The 21,307-nt window shown below is 40.7% G+C and overlaps 1 protein-coding gene across 3 annotated transcripts in view; it reads right to left on the reverse strand.

Annotated features, from left to right (window-relative positions):
- Positions 1-21,307, reverse strand: part of PPARGC1A (PPARG coactivator 1 alpha) — a 410,292-nt gene that overhangs the window by 195,875 nt on the left and 193,110 nt on the right. Inside the window, exon 1 of one of the 3 annotated variants that reach the window (XM_055588148.1) lies at positions 18,726-18,844. The exons of the other annotated variants lie outside the window; for them this stretch is intronic. Coding sequence (XP_055444123.1) covers positions 18,726-18,824 — 99 coding nt within the window. The 5' untranslated portion in view covers positions 18,825-18,844. Of the gene's footprint in view, positions 1-18,725; positions 18,845-21,307 lie in introns of those variants that run through there. 3 annotated transcript variants of the gene reach the window in all.

The following is a 21,307-nucleotide window of genomic DNA, read 5'->3' on the forward strand; positions in this document are numbered from 1 at the left end:
GACATGACTAATGTGTCTTAGTACTAAAGCACGATGTGGTTCCCATTATTTTTCCTCTTTTGCGTAATAGAAAATTGAGTCTAGGTGAGCCTTGAAGAGATGAGGGAACCATACGGCTAGTAGTTGCAGAGGCTGGGTTGAAGCCAGGACTGTCTGTGTCTGTATTTTATTTAGGGGAAACTGCCTAAATTGGGACAGAGAGACAAACTTTCCTCACAAGGTTATAAGGGATGGGATCTCAGGATCTGGAGTCGTGGTTGTAGGAACAGTGTAAAATCAGGAGAGAGGAAAGAGCATAGTTATAGGACAAAGAGCCACCTAGTCTGATTTTGAGGTCCACTATACCTAACTGTCAGAGAAGGCAATGGCAACCCATTCCAGTACTCTTGCTTGGAAAATCCCATGGGCAGAGGAGCCTGGTAGGCTACAGTCCATTGGGTCGCAAAGAGTCGGACACGACTGAAGCAACTTAGCAGCAGCATACCTAACTGAATCCTTAACCTCCTTGCTGGCCTCATTTTCTTTATCTGTAAAATGGGCAAATTGAAATCCATCATATTCAACTGTGAAAGTTTGAAGTTACATAGACAAAGTGGTATGTAAGTGTTCAAAATTTTGATAAACATTATTTTTTATTATGTGTAATGAAAACAGTGGGCTTCCCTGGTGGCTCAATGGTAGAGAATCCACCTGCTGATACAGGAGACATGGAGTCGATCCTTGGGTCAGGAAATCCCCTGGAGTAGGAAATGGCAACCCACTCCAATATTCTTGCCTGGGAAATCCCATGGACAGAGGAGCCTGGTGGGCCACAGTCCATGGGGTCGCAAAGATTCAGACATGATTTAACAATTAAACAATAACAACAAAAGTAAAAACAGTAAGCTCAGCTGCCTGGAGTTTGTTGTGTGGCATTTCATTGTATTACCATGTGTATATAAGAACCACTTGGGCCCCAGGTTTCTTCATCAGTCTCAAATGCTGAGTTGAATCGTGAAAGGTTTCTATGGTCTCCTCCCGATCTCAACTGTGCTATTTGCTCCTAACAGTGTGCATATGTGCTCAGTCTCATTCACGTCAGCTCTTTGAGACCCCATGAACTGTAGCCTGCCAGGCTCCTCTTTATCCTGGCAAGAATACGGGAGTGGGTTGGTTGCCATTTCCTACTCCAGGCATCACAGTTAATAGTGCAGGTGCTAAAGCCAGCCTTCCAAGTTCAAATTCTTGCTCAGCCACTTAAAAATTGTGCAATCTTGTGCACGGCACTTAAGCTTATAAGGGCCTTCATTTCTAATTTCTGATATGCCAACAATGACATAATGGTCTGTTTCCATAATAGTAACACATGAATAATGATAGTGACTACTGAATATGGTTATTGCGAGGATCAAATAAATGTGATCAATGATGATGGTTGTCACAAAGATGATAATAGTCCTTTATTAGACAGTTTTTGGAGTTTGAAATTATCAGAATACACATACATCAGGTTTGATTAAGCAGATAGTGAAAGTTGCTCAGTCATGTCCAATTCTTTGCAATCCCATGGACTGTACAGTCCATGGAATTCTCCAGGCCAGAATACTGGAAGTTGGTAGCCTTTCCCTTTTCCAGGGGATCTTCCCAACCCAGGGATCGAACCCAGGTCTCCCACATTGCAGGTGGATTCTTTACCAGCTGAGCCACAAGGGAAGCCCTAATTAAGCAGATACAAGACATCAAAAAACAAACAAACAAAAAAATGAAGTACAAAATGTAGAATGAATGAACAAAAGGGCAAGTAAACTTTGATGTGGGGTGGGAAAGAAGAGCTAAGTAGCTTTTACTTAGTCATTAAATAAAGAAGGTTCCTAAAATACAATTCTGTTAAATCCCCCACCCACAATAATTGGTTTGGGACCCTGAAGAAAAGCATGCTTGGTCTCCAGAGTAAAGTGGAAAAGTGGGCTATTATTAATAAAAGAAGAGTGGAAGTGGAGGTTGAGTTGTTAACTCCTTTACAATTTTTTCTCTCTTGGATGTGAGAGATACAACATTCACTCACACACAAAAAATCTAAGATATATTTCATATAATGGTCTAAATGGACCGTTTATCCAGATAGCCTTTATGGTAGCTATTATATTCTAAATTGTGTCTCCTTAAAACTTACATGTTAAGGTCCCAACACTCAAGATGAGTGTATCTGAAGCCAGAGCCTTTAAGGTATAATTAAGGTTAAAGGAAATCATAAGGGTAGGGCCCTAATCTGATAGTATTGACGCCCTTTTAAGAGGAGGAGGAAACACCAGAAATGAGTAGAAACAAAGAGAAAGACCACGTGAAGACAGAGGGAGAAGGCGGCCACCTAGAAGCCAAGAAGAACAGCCTCAGAAGAAAACCATCCTGCTGGCATCTTGATCTTGGACTTCCAGCCTCCAAAACCAAGAGGAAATAAATTTCTGTTGGTTAAGTCAGTCCGTCCGTGGTACCATGACTGACTGTGGTACCTCCGGGAGCCAGAGTAATGTGACACAGCAGCAGTGAGAACTTGTAAGCTTAGAAGAGTTCCTCTGCACAAGTGTTGAAGAAAGAGGAAAGCTAGAAGGAATTATATAAGGAAAAGTGGAAACAGGAGGAAGAGGGAGAGGTATAGCAGGAAAAGAGCGATGTTTCTTAGTATCTACTCTGGACCACAATATAAAATCATCACTGCTGAAAAATCTTCCCACGACCCTCTACTAAGGATGGAGTTTGCCTCTCTACAGCGCTCAGTCCCACAAGAATTGCTGTCTGGATCCTGTCTTTTTCTGCACATGTGCTAAAACCATGAGGCTCTCTCACCCAGTAGCTTCCCTGGCTGTTGCCGTCACTGAAATTGAGCCCAAAGCAAAATGATATTTTAAATAACATCACCTCTACCCTAAAGAAAACAATAAAATGGAAGCTTAGCTTTCTGGAAACTTGTCCTGGCTTTGAGAAATAAGCAAAGCTCTCCACCTTGCATATGGCTGCAAAGAGTGAAAAATTAAAGATTGAAATGGATAGTAGTGAGATAAATACAAATATGGAAAAGCAAAGCATTTTTCACTTGCATTCCACTTGTAGCATCATCACCCGTTCTCTTCTGAATTTAAAGGCTAACATGGTTTCTGTTTGAAAATAATAAAAAGTAAGTGCATTTTGAGATATCTATATTATAAGCCTCCTGGTATATTTTTTATCACAATTTATATTAATGTCTTATCTGTTCACAGATTATGGGTGCCAAGCTAAGTTTAAAAAACTACCAGTACATTGTCCAACAGGGCAGAGAAGCACATTAAAATGACAGTAATTTCAGTTAGCATTTACAGAAGGTCTCCATTCAGATATGAGTGCCATAGTTCGCCCCTTATCCTCAGCCTCTAAGCATCCAATGTGCAACCAGTTTTTCTTACAACCAGCTAAAGAAACGACCAGCATTATTCTGAACCCAGTCTAAACTGACAGGGGAGAACCATTTGAAAGGAAATCATGTATTCAATAGTAAAATACTTGCCTGTTAAAGTCGCCTAACCATCCTACTTGATTCTGTTTGAATTTACTGGCTAGAGACTACTTTAATTCATTTTATAGCAGAACAGTTAGATTATGCCCCATTTATTATAAACATTTGCTTTGCATAGAAGATTCGCAATGTTTTATTAATCCATCACATAGTCTTTCTAAAAATATGATGAATGAGGTAGCATAAATGTCATTCTTTATACACTTTAGGTGGTTTGGCAATTAACGTGTTGAGCCTCGCAGCTCTTCTGAATCAAAGGCTGATTTCTGATATGGATCCATCTTGCCCACATCATCTATGGAATTACAAAACATATGATAAATCCAAGCATTTGACAGCATTATTTCCATCAGGTTATAACCCTATTTGATAAACTTAAATCAGCAGCAAAACTATATCAGATTAATGAAAACCATCAGAAAGTGCATCATGCCATTTAATTTCTGGAGAATTACAGCTAAGATACATTCTAAATCATTTAGAACAAACAGGGCAGCCTTTTTAGAAGTATATTTTATTTAAAGTGACTAGAAAAAAAAAAATACCCGCAGGATTGTATGTTCACCACATCATGTCCAAGAAGTTGAAACAGGAACAAAATAAAATGCAATGTGTTTTTGCTGATGAACAAAAGCTGCTTCAATTATGAAAGAGTAAACTGATAATAGAATCCTGGAGACAAAGAAGTAATGTGAACACATGTCTCACCACATACTGCATACACACCGAGGAAACAGGTTACACCTTACTGCACGTAGAAAGAGGTAAGAAAAAGAGTAAAAGAAAAAAAAAAAGACAGAAAATTGAGAGAGAAATACAAGCTTCACCCTTAGCCCACGTTAGTCAAAGAATAATTTCACGTCTAGAAATGGTTTAACCCAATAATGTAGCAAAAATTCTGGCTTATATGTAATTACTGAAGAATCCTATCAGCATCTTAATTGTAAGAAGATAAAACTGTCATATTCAGATGCTGACCTTTTACCATGCAGTATGAAGCCATTAATAAAAATTTTATTTTAACACCAACAAGCCCAAAATGCTTTAAAATATCAAATTTAAAGGATACTTTCTCCTGTATCCTTTATTATAAATGTTACACAGACAAAGGCAGAAACCAAAAATCAATTTTTAATATATTTCTTCCTACCACAGGGCATGAGAAACATTAATGGTTTCTGCATCTACATGGTTACAATTATTAGCTTTGCTTTTCTAACTCAGTGCTCATAAAGTATGCTCCGCTTACGACTGGGGGGATGGGCACTATTCTTAAGGTTTTTCTGGATGTAAGTTAATAAGCAATAATCCAAGATCTTGAGAGTCATGCCATTACTTGCTTCCCCCATCCAGCATCCTGATATTTACATGATCACTTACACGGAAGCCGCAGAACAACTTAAAACTTAATGATCCCAATTCACAGCCCTGCAGGGGGGAGAAGAAGCTGCTGTAAACCTATTGAGGGATGTTATCATGGGTCCCTGCGGTACAAGGAAGGAAAATAACCACTCAGATGGTTTTGTTTCACCTCTACTCGGAGGGACTCAGATGTGCTTTATACCTCTTCACTTTGTGTCCAATGTGTTTTGAGCCATTGCCGAGGACAGGTGCAGTAGACACCTCCTCTCTCATCTACTCCTAGTGCCTGATCTCTCTAGAGACCCACTTCTCTCTCTATGGGTGGTCTCACTGCAACTGTTAACCAGGGTAAATAAGGCTCTCTCCTAGCCATGGGATAAGCACAGCCCACTGAAAAGACTGCTTTTCTAGTGTCTAGTGTTCCTAGTCGGAGAAGGCAATGGCACCCCACTCCAGTACTCTTGCCTGGAAAATCCCATGGATGGAGGAGCCTGGTAGGCTGCAGTCCATGGGGTTGCTAAGACTCGGACATGACTGAAGTGACTTAGCAGTAGCAGTAGCAGTGTTCCTAGTGTCTAGGGCTTCAGGAATGCTCTGGTGCCTACATTATTGAAACCTGGTTCTTCAGGTTTTCCTCTGATTCAGTAACCTACACCATAGCCTTTCACCTCTGTTTTAGTTAATTCAGCCAGCATCCCTTCCTGTGGCTTGAATTCAAACTACCTGCCAGAAGAAAGGGGAGATCAACAGCTTGGTCTTTCTGTTTCTTCAAACTCATGTTCAGTGATGCCATTTATCCACTCAAATATTTTCAGTAGCTCCCCTTCCCTATGGTTTAAAATCCTCATTCCTCTGCAAGGCCTTCAAGTCTCTTGTCAACTTGTTTCACCCTGTCTATCCAAACTTAACTCCCATTTCCCAGGACAAGAAATCTATGCAAATCACATGAATTCTTCCTTGCTTACTGCTTTATTCTGAGTGTATATTATGTTCTTTTGGTCGTTCCATTTAACAAGTCTCCCAATCTTTATCAGCAACAATGCTTAGCTGGAAACAACTGAACCCGTATGTGCCAGTTTTAGCTGAAAAGAGAAATTATCAAAGGATGTACTTCCCAGAAACTCCAATAGCATCAGGCCAAAGGCTAAGCCATCAAGAGCAGTGATCATATTACATCCCTGGCCTGCTCAGTGGGGACCCAAGGCAGTTGAGGGAGGCCATTGACTTTCCACCATCCAGAAACAGCCTGACATAGGGGGCAATGATTCTCCTCATTGCTACTTCTGACAGTGGGTGCCATGTGGAGGCGTCTCAAAATTTGTTTCCAAGCTGAAATCTGAGTGCAGAACTTAGATGATATGCCTGCACCATAGAAAGGTCCCTGGGAAGAAGTTTCTGTCTTCCGCCTTCAAAGAAGCACAAATGCGTAAGGTGATGGGTGACCTTGAACTTGACAAGCATCCGCTATACTAGCCCTTATGGGCCTACCTCTTCCTTAAGACTTCTTTAAGCTTTTAAAATGTAACATTCCCCCCATGACTCTGAACTCCTTTTAACCTACTACCTACATCTCTAATGTTCAGCTTGATTAAACACATTTAAACGACATTATGATTTGCAAAGCATTTCCACGTATATCATCTCTTGTGATCTTCCCAACGCTCTGTCACTTGGGTTTCCCTAGCATTCTCCTGTTATAGATGAGGCAGGGGAGTGTTGGTAAAGTTGAATGACTTGCCTGATTTCCTACTTAGGATGCATTCTTCACATTATTCTAGGAAACACTTGGTGAGGGCAGAAGTCAGGAACTAGTGTTTCCTTTGGTATCTGTTTTCTCAAATCACTGACCTCATATCTGCTGCTGCTGCTAAGTTGCTTCAGTCATGTCCGACTCTGTGTGACCCCATAGACGGCAGCCTACCAGGCTCCCCCGTCCCTGGGATTCTCCAGGCAAGAACACTGGAGTGGATTGCCATTTCCTTCTCCAATGCATGAAAGTGAAAAGTGAAAGTGAAGTCGCTCAGTCCTGTCCGACTTAGCGACCCCATGGACTGCAGCCTACCAGGCTCCTCCATGCATGGGATTTTTCAGGCAAGAGTACTGGAGTGGGGTGCCATTGCCTTCTCCTGACCTCATATCTAGAAAAGTATAAATCACACAACATGTGTGTTCTTTTTTTTTTTTTAGAACTTAGAGCAAAGTTGAACAGCACATCAACCAAGGGACATCACATTCCCAAGAAAGTGGAGGAGGAATGCTTCTAGGATACTACTGCTGCAGAAATCCCCCTCTAAGTCTCTTATAGGCATGCAAGCCAATTGGGCAGCTTGAGGAAAATTAGGTGTGAGCTGGAAAAGGAGCATTTTGAGGAAAGGGGGATCAGTATCAGCTGTCAAAGAGAATGGGGTCAGGAGGAAGAAGAGAGTTTCATACACAGAATCAGAGATGACAAACCCAAACACTTTAGAGGGAAGACAAGACAACAACCAAACACCAAGAATCCGATTGTAGAAATGGCACAAGCTTTTTAAGCTTTGTAGTTTTTCCTTGTGTGTTATTATTATTATTCCATGTTTGGTTTTGGTCTTACCAAAAAATGTTTCACATTTTTTTTTTTTGCTTTGTAAAAGTGAAAGAGCTTGTACAACAAAAGGGCCCTGAGGCAAGAAACAAAATGCAAGACCAAAATAGAGGCCCAGAATTAATCAGACAAAAAGCAAGATGTTCTGACTCAGATCCATCGAGGAAGGATTCCTAGGTGACCCTAGTGGTAAAGAACCTGCTTGCCAATGCAGGAGACAGAAGAGATGTGATTGGATCCTGGGGTCAGGATGATCCCCTGGAGGAGGGCACGGCAACCCACTTCAGTATTCTTGCCTGGAGAATCCCACGGAAAGATGAGCCTGGTAGGCTATGGTCCACAGGGTCGCAAAGAATTGGACATGACTGAAGCGACTTAGCATGCATGCACACATCAAGAAAGTAATACGTTTCCATCTCATTTCTCTTCAAACATTGAAAGCGTATCCACCATCACCCATAAGCAAGAGATTTCTGAGAAACATCTTGGAATATCCCCTCTTTCCCCAGTATGGGTTTTTATATTTGTCTGGATACAGATGTGCTGCCAAGACAAAGATACTCAAGATAACAGTGGTTTAAAAAGAAAAAAATTTCACACAGCAATACAAATAACATGTAGTGCTCATGAAATTCTAGGTCCATTTCAGCTATTCAGCCTGAGTGGTAGGTACTTGGTCATCCTCAACATTTTGCTTTCAACTCGTGATCTAGAGAGCTATCCCAGCTCTAGCCATCATGACAGCATTCCAGTCAGTGAGAAAAGGAACAAGATAATGTCCTAGGCACGCTCCTTCTCTTTATGGGCAGGCCTGGAAGTTGAAAACATCATGTTCACTTATATCCCTTCAACCATGACCATGCCCCATTACAAAAAAGACAAGAAAATGGGGTCTGTGGCTAGGTAGCCAAGAACTCAGCTAGAACTTGGAGCTGCTACACTAAAGGAAAGAAGAAAAGATGGATAGCGAGGGTCAAAGAGAAGTGTTTGCTAAAAAGGCTAGAGATAAAAAAGACCTAGGACAAAATCCTGGTGCCATCACTGACCAGATACTTATTCTGAAATGTTACTTATTCTGGATGAGTTTTGGTTGCCATATCTATAAAGTGAGCAGAAAAACGCTATATAGTAGAGCAATGAAGATTCAGTGGAATAATGCATGTAAAGTACTTGATTCCATAGAATTGTCAGTTGATAAATTACAGTCATTATTATTGTATTGTTACTATTTATTAAGATTTTGTAAAGTGTTTTTATGATAGTTTTAATTTCCTCTATCAGGGAGTATTATTCTCCTTACATTTCTTTTTTTTAGTTTATTATTATTATTTTAATTATCAAAGATTATAATTGTACAATATTGAGAAGCATAGGACAAAATACAATAATTGGAGGACAATTTTTATATCGTTATTATTTTTAACCAGAGTTGGCAAACTGAGGGCCAAATTCATAAATAAAGTTTCATTGGAGCACATCTGTGCCCGATTACTTACGTTTTGTCTATGGTTTTTCAAACTACGAGCACAGAGTTGGGAAATTGAGCCAAACTCTGTGGTCTGCAAAGCGTAAAATATTTATTCTTTGGTCTTTTTAAGAAAACATTTGCTAGCCCATGACCTATAAAGTGAAACAAATCTTACTTTCTCTGACTCACATAAGTTCTGTTTCTTCAGTTGCAAATAAGTCATGATACATATTTCATCATATCATTTCAAAAATAAAAGAAATTTTGTGAAGCACCTAGCACAGTGCCAAGAACCTTTAGTCCTATTTTATTTTCCTTGATATACGGTCACCACTGTTCCCACAAGAACACTACTAAATGTATACAAGCCATCATGTGACAAAAACAAGTGTCACACTTGGGGTGCTCACATATTAAATTTAGGTGCCTTTAAAACGGGCTTTTCAGGTCCTGCTGGTGGTAAAAAAAAAAAAAAAAAAAAAAAAAAAAAAAACCACCTGCCAATGCAGGAGATGTAAGAGATGCTGGTTTGATCCCTGGGTCAGGAAGATCCCCTGGAGGAGGGCATGGCAACCCACTCCAGTATTCTTGCCTGAAGAATCCCATGGACAGAGGAGCCTGGTGGTCTATGGTCCATAGAGTCACATAGAGTTGGACATGACCAAAGCAACTTAGCACACATTCATGCAATGTTCTTATAATAAAGAAGATTCTTAACTGGCCTCTCCTACTCCCTCTGTGGCTGCTTACACACCACCAGCCAGCCCCTCTCACTTTCTGCCCTCGAACCATGCTACCCTTTTTTAAGTTTCTTAAATTGCCCATATTCCTCCTCCTTTTCTATCTAGCTGAAATTCTTTCACTTTTTTCAATTGTATGTTTCTATTAGTAAAAATGCTTTAGCACCCATGAATATTCAGTCATTTACAAACTATACATACACACATGTATATGTGCACATATTTATACAAATGATATATGTATGCTCTTCTCTAAAATGACAAAACAGAAATGTGAAAGGCTAGACACAAAGTTCTGACAGAGTTAATATTGAAATTTTTCCCACACTCCCAGGACAGGAAATTCTCTCCCCAGCTCCTACCTTGCACTCATTTTACTTCAGGTCTCATCTTGAAGGTCACTTTCACAAAGAACCCTTCACACCATGAGGTACTTGTTTGCTCTTATAACTCTTCTTACCTCTCCTTCAAGGTACTTACATGCATTCAAGGTACTTATCACAGCTTAAACTACATGCTCATTTGCAATTATTCAATTAACGTCCTTCTCCCTTTTGCCCTGCCGGCCCCACCGACACCGGTTCGAACATCTACTTAAATGTCTATTCTGCCCTCTTGTGAGAGTTGAGATCATGTCTATTTTATTTACCACGCGTCTTTATCCTTTGTACTTTGACACAATTGTGTAGATCTGATTAAATATTGATTAAACCAATACATAAGCCATTCTATAGAAGAAATGGATGCTTTAAAACAAAGCCTTAGAAAAGATAAATTTAGAAATTAAGAAATGTCTTATCAAGAAGGTTGCTGACAAGATAAAGCCAGGTGAATAATCACATATTGTTTTCTGGGGCATCTTCATTTTTCAAAAAGCCTTTTCTACCTGTAATCATATCAGGTGATCCCAATACTTCTCCAAGTAGATGAGGTCAGGAATTTTCATTCCCATTTTACAGATGAAGGGACTGAAAGAGAGTTAGAATGATTTTCCCAAAGCCAGATATTTGGTGGCAGAAAAAGAATTTGAAACCAACTCCCCACCCCCACCCTGACCACACAGCCCACTGTCAGGCAGGAATGGTGAGGGAGCCCAGGCAGGGGGAACCTGCCTAATGCTCTTGGGAAGGTATGAATTACAGCTATCAGAAGAACCCCCTATGCTGCTGCTGCTGCTAAGTCGATTCAGTCATGTCCGACTCTGTGAGACCCCATAGACAGCAGCCCACCAGCCTCCCCCGTCCCTGGAAGTCTCCAGGCAAGAACACTGGAGTGGGTTGCCATTTCCTTCTCCAATGCATGAAAGTGAAAAGTGAAAGTGAAGTCGCTCAGTTGTGTCTGACTCTTAGTGACCCCATGGACTGCAGCCCACCAGGCTCCTCCGTCCATGGGATTTTCCAGGCAAGAGTACTGGAGTGGGGTGCCATCGCCTTCTCCGGAACCCCCTATATGCAATGTCATATAACATTGACAAACATTACAGAGTGGCCAGAGGTCAGAAATGAAAATAATTAAAGCCCTGGGAATTAAAACGGAAAGATGGCAGGGGTATGGTGAAGTTTTGAGGACAGAAGGAAGCTAAGACTTGAGTTACTAATGGCTCGCCTTCAAGTTCATCGATGTTTGTTAAATGAAGTGTGGGTAACCAGCTGCTCTCCAGTTCTGAAGACCACCAAAGAAATGGGAAATGGTTCAAACTGGATGAGGACACACTCTCCATTTACTACCCAAATGACTGAGTGAGCAAAATGAATGTCAGACCGTAGAATCCACCCTGAGTATGGCATCTTATTTGTTGATGATGAGGGCTGAGCGGGCTCCCCACCTAACATCTGATGGGAAGTCAGTAGAAGAGGCAAGTTGTGATGGTTCTTGCTGACCAGCACCATACGATGCTCAGAGGTGGTGGTTGCTAGGCACAAAGCTGGAAAAACTAAGAAAATTAGATACATCCCCCCAATTTTTCCTGCTGATCACTCCTGAACTGCAGACACTGATGCTTAGTGTTTTTGACAGCAAATATTTTGGCTAAACAGGTAAGAAGAAGAAGAAGTGAACACACATCTAGTAATTATGGTGATTTTGACCAATCGTCTACGTAGGAGGTGTTTCAAATTTGAGAAAGAATTTTAACAAACTAAATATAAAATCACACATAAATCATAATGTTCAAGGGATTATAGAAAGAATAGAGGAAATTTAAATGTTTCTACTTCATTGTCAAATTAATAAACAACCATAAAAATAGAATGGTCTTATTGGGACTGTTTCTTATGAAGGCCAATCTTGCCAAAAGCATGTTATATATCATGCAGCAACCAACTTTTCAAATGAGGAAATGAGGGTAGAAAATAATAAACGAGCTTGTAGGCAGTGGTCAAGCAATCAGAAGACCTGCCCTGCAGCCTCAGTTCTGAGACTACACCTCAAGCAAACAGCAAAGGGTCCATCCAGCCTTGTGACCTTGGGCAGTAACCTTTCATCTCTCCAGACCTCAGTTTCTTGTCTGTAAAATTAGAAGACACTGTCGAAGGCCTATTCCAGTTCTAAAACAACTCTCTAGTTTTAAATCTCTGAAGAGTTATTAAAAGTAAGCTATCTATTAAAGGCCTCCTTAGTATCAATCTGAAAATTAGAGAATTTCTAGTAAACATTTGGAAAAGTAAAGTGTTCACTGGAATGCATCTCAGTATTAATTGAAATGCCTTAAGGCAGAGTTAAAAAGTCTAAAATATTTACATACACTTAATCGAGATTAGCTAGAGAAAAATAAGAAGAAGATTTTCCCTTACTTTGGTTCATGGCATTTTCATCAATTAAACTTATATGCAGTGACATTTTGACTCAAGTTCTCAAATTAAAATGATTTATATATGACTCCAGGTAACATTCAGTTAAAAGAAATAAGGCTCTACTTGCAAGAGTAACGGGGTAATATTTACAAGGGGGACACAGCTCTGCCTGGCTTCTCAACACACTCAGAGCAATTGAATTTCCCTATAGGAGGCAGGGCAACTTGCAGGAAAGCATACAGAAACATACACTGCATTAGGCATTTGATAATCATGATCTCTTTTCATTGTTTCAATCTCACAATAATGGTAGTATCAGCTACATTTTACAGATGATGAACTTGAAGTTGAGAAAAGTCAAGTGTTCCCTGGGTCATGTAATCCAACAAAAACAAACTCAGCCATGCTAGTTTTATCTATCCTAGAGTATAATCATAAACAATGAGATGTCATTGAGCCTCTATGCTATATTAATGACATGTTCAAAGAGGGAATTAGAAAGAAACACACAAAATACTCAGCTGTAAACGAAACACCATCAAGAATATTATTTCTCTTTCTTATCTTCAAACCAAAATAACTTGGCAATTCTCCATTCAGTTCAGTCGCTCAGTAGTGTCTGACTCTTTCTGACCCCATGGACTGCAGCACGCCAGGCCTCCCTGTCCATCACCTGTCCAACTCCTGGAATCCACCCAAACCCATGTCCATTGAGTTGGTGATGCCATCCAACCATCTCATCCTCTATCTTCCCCTTCTCCTCCTGCCCCCAATCTTTCCCAACATCAGGGTCTTTTCAAATGAGTCAGCTCTTTGCCTCAGGTGGCCAAAGTACTGGAGTTTCAGCTTCAACATCAGTCCTTCCAACGAACACCCAGGACTGACCTCCTTCGGAATGGACTGGTTGGATCTCCTTGCAGTCCAAGGGACTCTCAAGAGTCTTCTCCAACACCACAGTTCAAAAGCATCAATTCTTCGGTGCTCAGTTTTCTTTATAGCCCAACTCTCATATCCATACATGACCACTGGAAAAACCATAACCTTGACTAGATGGACCTTTGTTGGCAAAGTAAAGTCTCTGCTTTTTAGTATGCTATCTAGGTTGGTCATAACTTTCCTTCCAAGGAGTAAGTGTCTTTTAATTTCATGGCTGCAGTCACCATCTGCAGTGATTTTGGAGCCCAGAAAAATAAATTCAGTCATTGTTTCCACTGTTTCCCCATCTATTTCCCATGAAGTGATGGGATCAGATGCCATGATCTTAGTTTTCTGAATGATGAGCTCTAAGCCAACTTTTTCACTCTCCTCTTTCACTTTCATCAAGGGGCTCTTTAGATCTTCTTCACTTTCTGCTGTAAGGGTGGTGTCATCTGCATATCAGAGGTTATTGATATTTCAGTTCTCCACTATAACTTGTTAAAGAATACATCATTAGTAATTTTACTACCAAGAACATAGAACTGGTTGAAAAAGTAAACCCAAGGTACAAGTCTACTTTCAACTCTCAAGTCCCATAACATTTCTAATGGTACACATTATAGATATTGATGGGTGCAAAATGGAATCTTCCTTACAGTAGCCCATGGGGCGGAAATACCAAACCCAAGGCACAGAATCACAAAATCACTTGTGGAAAGCAACATTAAGAAATGAGTTTGCCCCTTCCTTCCTTTTCAAGAAGATCAACATTTAAGTGACAGAAAACATTTATATGATTCCCTCCTCACCTAAGGGGGCTTCTCTGGTGGCTCAGTGGTTAAAAAAAAAAAAATCCACCCACCAATGCAGGAGATGGGGGTTTGATCCCTGGGTCAGAAAGATCCACTGGAGAAGGAAATGGCAACCCATTCCAGTATTCTTGCCTGAAGAATCCCAGGGACAGAGGAGCCTGGTGAAGTATAGTCCATGGAGTCACAAAAGGACACAACTTAGTGACTAAATGACAACTCTACACCTAAAGCACCAAGGGAAGTGATTTCATTTCAGTAGGATTCCTTTCACTATAGACTCTGACCTTTGCCTGCATATTAGCAGTCATATTAACCCTCATTCCTCACCATTCTGCACTCCCAAATACCTTGCAGTCTTCAAGGTCTACTTTTGGTCCCTAAGCCCATCAAGGCACCCCCACCCCCAACCCCCGGAGCCCTCCCACATGCGCATGATCACTCTGCCCAGACTTCCCCGCACTCCTCGCGCACTGTCCACCCAGCTCGCCTCTTATAGGTATCAGTGTCTCATCACCTCCTGGAAGCATTTCCCAACCCCACCTAGGCACCACTCTGCCCGTGGGAGGTGCCTCTTCTATATGGTTCTAGAGCATCACACTTCTAAGTGATAACCACATGTTCTTTAACTGATTTCCCTTCTCCCCAACTATAGGCCCCAAGAGAGTAGAACCTTATTTTGTTTATCATGGTATTCATGACTCCCAATTCCACCCTAATGTCTTGCAGGTTATCTATAAATACTTGCTAAAAGAATGAGAAAGAATAGCTCTAGTGTTCAATACTGTTGGGAATACTCCAATGCAAAAACTGCCCTCAAATAAACCTTTGAAAGATAAATTTTGTTAAAAATTTACGGTTCTGAAGATCAATAACTTTTCTTGCTCTCTTGCATTTTTAGAATATATTTATGCTTTGTATTAGTAGAAACCATCCCGATAGTATATATGGGTTTACTGCTTTTCACAGAGAAAATTACATACAGTATGTCCACATAAATATGTATATACATATTCTTTGTATATATGTATAATAGATATTATATATAATACACAAAGAGTTCTAACCATAAAATAATTTACAGCATAAGTTTATGTATTTATATATGTGTATTTATATAAAATTAGTATATAAAATGGATATACTAACCTTGATCTCTAGGGAACAAATCCTACATTTAAAAACATTCCCGATACAGACACAGTTACACAGTAAATCAAGGTGGGAAAGGTTGCCAGCAAGTGTGTATTTGTCAAAGTGTCTCTAATGGTCCCATCATTATAAGATCTAATAATTCTAAACTTTCAGATTAATGGCTTTAGGCTTTGGGGTGGAGTTTTCTTTTAATAATGCACATTTCAATCCTCGGTTAACAAGAGGTCATGTCAATAATTAATGGTTTCTGTAGCAGTTCAACACTGCATCACTTCCTTGACAGATTTTTTTTTTCAGATGTAGGCTTTGTCTTTATAACGAAGTACAAGTGGGAAAGGGAAAAGGGAGGCATGGCATGAGACCGCACTGTGGGATTTACATGATTAACTTGTGCCCTAAAGTGTTCTTACATATTGTCCCATTTGACAAGTATAAAAATCCTGCAAGGAAATTAGAGTGACAGAAAGAGGGACAGATAAGAAAAAAGTGGACACTATTCTTTTATTATACTTTATATGTTTCTTGTTTACTGAACTATAACTGATAAATGATTTACGATATTGTGTTAGTTTCAGGTGTACAGCTTCAGATTTTTTTTCACTATAGGTTACTACCAGGTATTGCATATAGTTCTGTGTGTGTGTGTGTGTGTGTGTGTGTGTTCTTAGTCACTCAGTCATGTCCGACTCTTTGCAGCCCCATGGACGGTAACTTGCCAGGTTCCTGTGTCCATGGAGTTCTCCAGGCAAGAATACTGGAGTGGGTAGCCATTTCCTTCCTCCAGGGGATCTTCCTGACCCAGGTATTGAACCCCTACCTGCTGCATAGGCCGACAGATTCTTTGCTACAGAGCCATAAGGAACGTAGACGACTTTGGCACAATTTTAATCAATTCCTGTAATTGAGGGGAATAAAGCATGGCCACCTGACAAAGTAAAAACCAAGGCTGTAGGAGAGAGAAAGAAGCATCACCACTTGATACAGAAATTGACATCTGTTGCTAAAACTGCTCCCAGAAATGCTAAAATAAAATAAAAGTAGCTAAACATCTCACCCGGTGAGAGTTTGGCAGCTGCAATCAAAGCATCCTCATAAGCCAGAGACTTGTTTAAATTTAGTTTTCAATCCATTCCATTTAGACTGAGAAATAGAAGAGCTCTCCAGAATCATGCTGTTGACCCGGAAGGACATCCCTTCCCAAGCCCAGTCCCCCAAGGTCGGCCACAAACAGTTGGGTGACTCCATTCACTGGAAATCGAAGCCATTTCTCCAGGGTCAAGGTCAATTGACAGATAGAGATGGCTGTTTTGAGGAATACAAGACAATAAAAGTTTTTTGAAATTAGAAACTATGTCTTCTCCACCCTGGAAACCCCAGGGTTGGATACAATACTGCTTGATAAATATTTGTTGAATGAACAAAACAACTGATTAACTTCAAACTAACAAAAATTAACCAGAGGAGAGAAGCCTCTGACCCTGAGAAAGTACTCAAAGGCAGGTATAGCTGCTCTACCCTCAGGCTTGGGGCCTCCTCGACTCTGATTCCATCTATGGAGCAGGTCCTTACCTCCAGAAAGACCTTCAAAGGGCGTGTGAAAGGAGAAAATGATAGTGGAGGTAGTGACATACCAGAGCCTACAAGGGTCAAATCCTGCTCTCGAAACCTTACCTACACCACCTGGCTTTATTACCCAGCAACCCTACAAGGGCATGTTTAAAAGCCTCCTTTGGCCAATGAGAAACAGACCACTGCTAATGCTAAGTCGCTTCAGTTGTGTCCGACTCTGTGTGACCCCATAGACAGCAGCCCACCAGGCTCCCCCATCCCTGGGATTCTCCAGGCAAGAACACTGGAATGGGTTGCCATTTCCTTCTCCAATGCATGAAAGTGAAAAGTGAAAGTGAAGTCGCTCAGTCGTGTCCGACTCTTAGCGACCCCATGGACCACAGCCCACCAGGCTCGTCCATCCACGGGATTCTCCATGCAAGAGTACTAGAGTGGGGTGCCATTGCCTTCTCCAGAGAAACAGACTGGAAGAGCTTAAATCGGTTCCTCAAAATATCCCACAAACAAAAGACAGAGCAGAAATGTCAGTACAGGTTTCTGAAACCCACTGCCACATTCCCTCCTCTATGCCCCAGGCATTTCAGCAACTAGACTAGAAAAATAGTATAATTGAATCACTTTGCAGTACAGCAAAAATTAACACACCATTGTAAATCAACTATAATCCAATAAAATAATTTTTTAATAAATAAAATAAAAAAATTAACATGTGACAAAGGTCAGAAGCCAAGATATAAAGAAAAGGGCTTGGAATAAAAGAAAAAAAAAATCAAGAAATCTCAGTCAAGGAATGCTACAAGAGCAGAGCACAAAATTTTTGGTGCCAACTCTCCTCACGGAGAAGGCAATGGCACCCCACTCCAGTACTCTTGCCTGGAAAATCCCGTGCGTGGAGGAGCCTGGTGGGCTGCAGTCCATGGGGTCGCTAAGAGTCGGACACCACTGAGCGACTTCACTTTCACTTTTCATTTTCATGCATTGGAGAAGGAAATGGCAACCCACTCCAGTTTTCTTGCCTGGAGACTCCCAGGGACGGGGGAGCCTGGTGGGCTGCCATCTATGGGGTCACACAGAGTCGGACACGACTGAAGCGACTTAGCAGCAACTCTCCTCAAATTGAGCAATTTTTCTGTCTCATACTAGACAAGATCTCAGTTCAACAGACTAAAAAGTTTTCCAGGCCCTGCATTTTTGAAAGACTTTACCATGGTATTCTTTTTGTAACATGCACTGAGCAATATAATATATGATACTTGTATCAACAGTTGCTTAATGAACTTTTCTCCCTTCTTTCAAGTTCTTGGGACAGAAAATTCCAAACCTATTTCCTTGTATCTGTTGCATGGAAGGTAGAATTCTCTTAGTAGTTCCACTGATACCACTGTGCTACTACAAAGGGCAGGAATACACATGATTGGATTACCACTATATTACCATTTCTATCAGGTAATATTATCAGTATCATGTTTCATTCTTGTTGTGTGCCACACATTGCTTTGCATACATTATTTCATTTAATCCATATAAAACCCTATAAAGTGAATATTATATGGCTCCTGTTAAAATAACCAGGAAACTGAGGCCAAGAGGTTATACAACTTGCTTATCAAGTTACACCTAGAACACAGCACAGTTGGAATTTGAACTCAAGCCTGTTTGATGCTAAGGCCCATCTTCTTAACTGCCCCTAAATGAAGGATGCCTGGCTTTTGACTACTAATCATACCTTTTGACAAGCTACATGTTCCCATTTTAAAAGAATGATTGAAAGGCTCGATATAGCCCATTAATTTTATACCCACTTGTTTCAAAATCTCTTCAGTTCTCTTCACAGCTTTACTACTTCCATTTTCAGCTCTTCTCCTTCCCTCCACTGTTCCTGCCCTCCTCCGTGTGTGCATCAAAATGAAGTCTGGAGGCTCTTCCAGCCCTAGTCTTTCAACATTTGAAAAGCCAACGAAAGCACACCCTCTACCTTCAATTAAACAATATTTAATTCACATGGCACTTTCCTTCTGAAAAATTCAAAGAGCCTTAGGTGCTTTTAATCAGAGTCTCTTGGTACCTAAATGATTGTTTAAGTTTAATTGTGTCCCCTTTAGGTGATAAATTAGCATAATCCCCTAATCCTAGAATCTGAAGGGAATGGATCCTACTCTGTCCTCCCTTAAAAAACAATGATCATTGAAACAAACAAACAAAGCAAAACAAAACCAAAAAAAGCAAATTCCATGTACATAGCAATAAAACACAACTAGAGAGAAACTCTATATAAGCTGGTAAAAATAACCATAGTATTTAACAATTATTGAGTATATTCTATGCACCAGCTAACCTTCCAAGTGCTTTATACAGATTTTTCTTCCATCAACACTGAATCATGTCAGATACCGAGTCATTGCAAAACCATCAGACTGAACCCCTGCAATGTATGGAGAAGATGACAAATGGGAACAGCAGAAAAAGCTCACTGGACCAATACAGCAGGAATGAAACCCTGGCATCTAATGATCCTCAGTCAAAAAATGCTTGCCAACTTCCTCCATGAAGGAGTGATGGTCAAAATGTAAATTCACATTTGCAGTAAGATGTTTGAAATTAACCATGCTCTACCTGTTTTAACTGCTTATATATTCTGTTCCTAGCATATATATCCCTACCTCTATGAGGGAAATTGTCATCAGATTCATTTTACAGATGTTGAAACTGACGCTTGAAAAGACAGAATAAATTTCTGGAGGACACACAGTTTTTTAGGGCCAGAGACAGGGTTTGGACCAAACTCTCAGATCTGAGCTGCTGTTTAGTACTTAAGTCATGTCCAACTCTTTTGCAACCCCATGGACTGTAGCCCACCAGGGTCCTCTGTCCATGGGATTTCCCAAGCAAGAATACTGGAGTGGGTTGCCATTTCCTCCTCCAGTGAATCTTCCCAAACCAGGGACTGAACCTGTGTCTCCTCATTGGCAGGCAGATTCTTTAACACTGAACCACCTGGGAAGACCTAGTGGCTTCTAAGCTAAAAGTACCTGGCTATTTGGTCTCTTGTTACTGAAAAGTCAGCAAACATTTAGGAGAGAAAGAAAGAAATGGTCTTTTTTTAATAGCACAGCAAAGACATAATAATTTCTTGGATGATTAGGATGCCATTTAGTACCTGAATACCTAAAATTCAGCATCTTAAATAATTTAAGAGTAATTTTCTCAGTGGTATCCTAGGGGTTTAAAACAAGCCACTGGACACTTTTTCCTTCCTAAAAGGACTTCAAAATTCAAAAGATTGTCATCTGTGTTTGACAATTTCTCCTGAGAGTAGAAGTTTCCAGGTACTGTGGATTGGAGGTAAAATATCCCAGTCTGCTCAGATACCCAGGCTGTGAGCTAGTAATGAGCTGAAGATTAGAACCCTAGTCATCTCATTTCCAGACAAATACTGTTCATACTAGCCATTTCACTCTGCCTCGGCTTAAACCCATCCCGCCCCTATCTATGTAATCCCCGTGTGCAGGCAGTCACCAGTTAAAGGCTCCCAAGCAGATTTAAAATGTTCTGAAGCTCCAGGAGTCCAGAGTTCTTTTGATCCTGCCTGGAAGATTCAGCAGAAAGACTTTAAAGTATACCAGTCAGAAAGTACTACAGAAAAAAGCTGTTTTGTTTCCTGGGGCGAAAGTCTTCCAGGGGGTTGAGGAGAGAAGTGATCTGTAGGGAAGTTGGTCTTCCAGCTAATGAAGCAGACTTTCCTAATGAAATAAACACTCGCCCAGACTGGGCAGAGAAGGCAAGCAAGAAACACACTACTGCTGATAAAGCCCTAGAGACATCGTTTTCTTGGCATGTATATTGCAGGAAGCACAATGCCAGGTACCTTCCTCAGGTCTAAACCTGACAGTGGTCTCTGAGGTAGGAACTAGTCATTCATTTTTACTGAAGAAGGAATGGAAGATGTGAATAAAACTCTTCCTGAGGCCACAAAGGTACCAAGTGACACCTCCAGGTTTCCACCATAAGTTTGTCAGATTTCAAAGTTGGCATTCTTTCCCATGCGCTCCCCCATTCCCTCAAGACCAGAGAGGCAGCCGTAATCCAGAAGGAAGGAGCCAAAAGGAAGAAACGCATTTTTAAATGCAGAGACTATAAGAAAGAAGATGATAGGATAAGAAAAGAAGTTGGTCAGGTTTTGCAAGAAGGGAAGTCACAAATGAGTGCTGTCAGAAACGTCAGTGACCAGACACGATCAAGAAACGGATTTGGTCACTGCAACGTACAAAGCAGAACACCCTTAAAACAACAAGCAACAGAGCAGGGACAAGACCAACAAGCTCAGACTGAAAATGTTTGCCAGTTCCCTTCGTGAAGGATTGCTGGCCAAAAAACCACCTCACAT

Source organism: Bubalus kerabau, chromosome 7 (assembly GCF_029407905.1).
Source record: "Bubalus kerabau isolate K-KA32 ecotype Philippines breed swamp buffalo chromosome 7, PCC_UOA_SB_1v2, whole genome shotgun sequence".
In the NCBI taxonomy this organism is placed as follows: domain Eukaryota; kingdom Metazoa; phylum Chordata; class Mammalia; order Artiodactyla; family Bovidae; genus Bubalus; species Bubalus kerabau.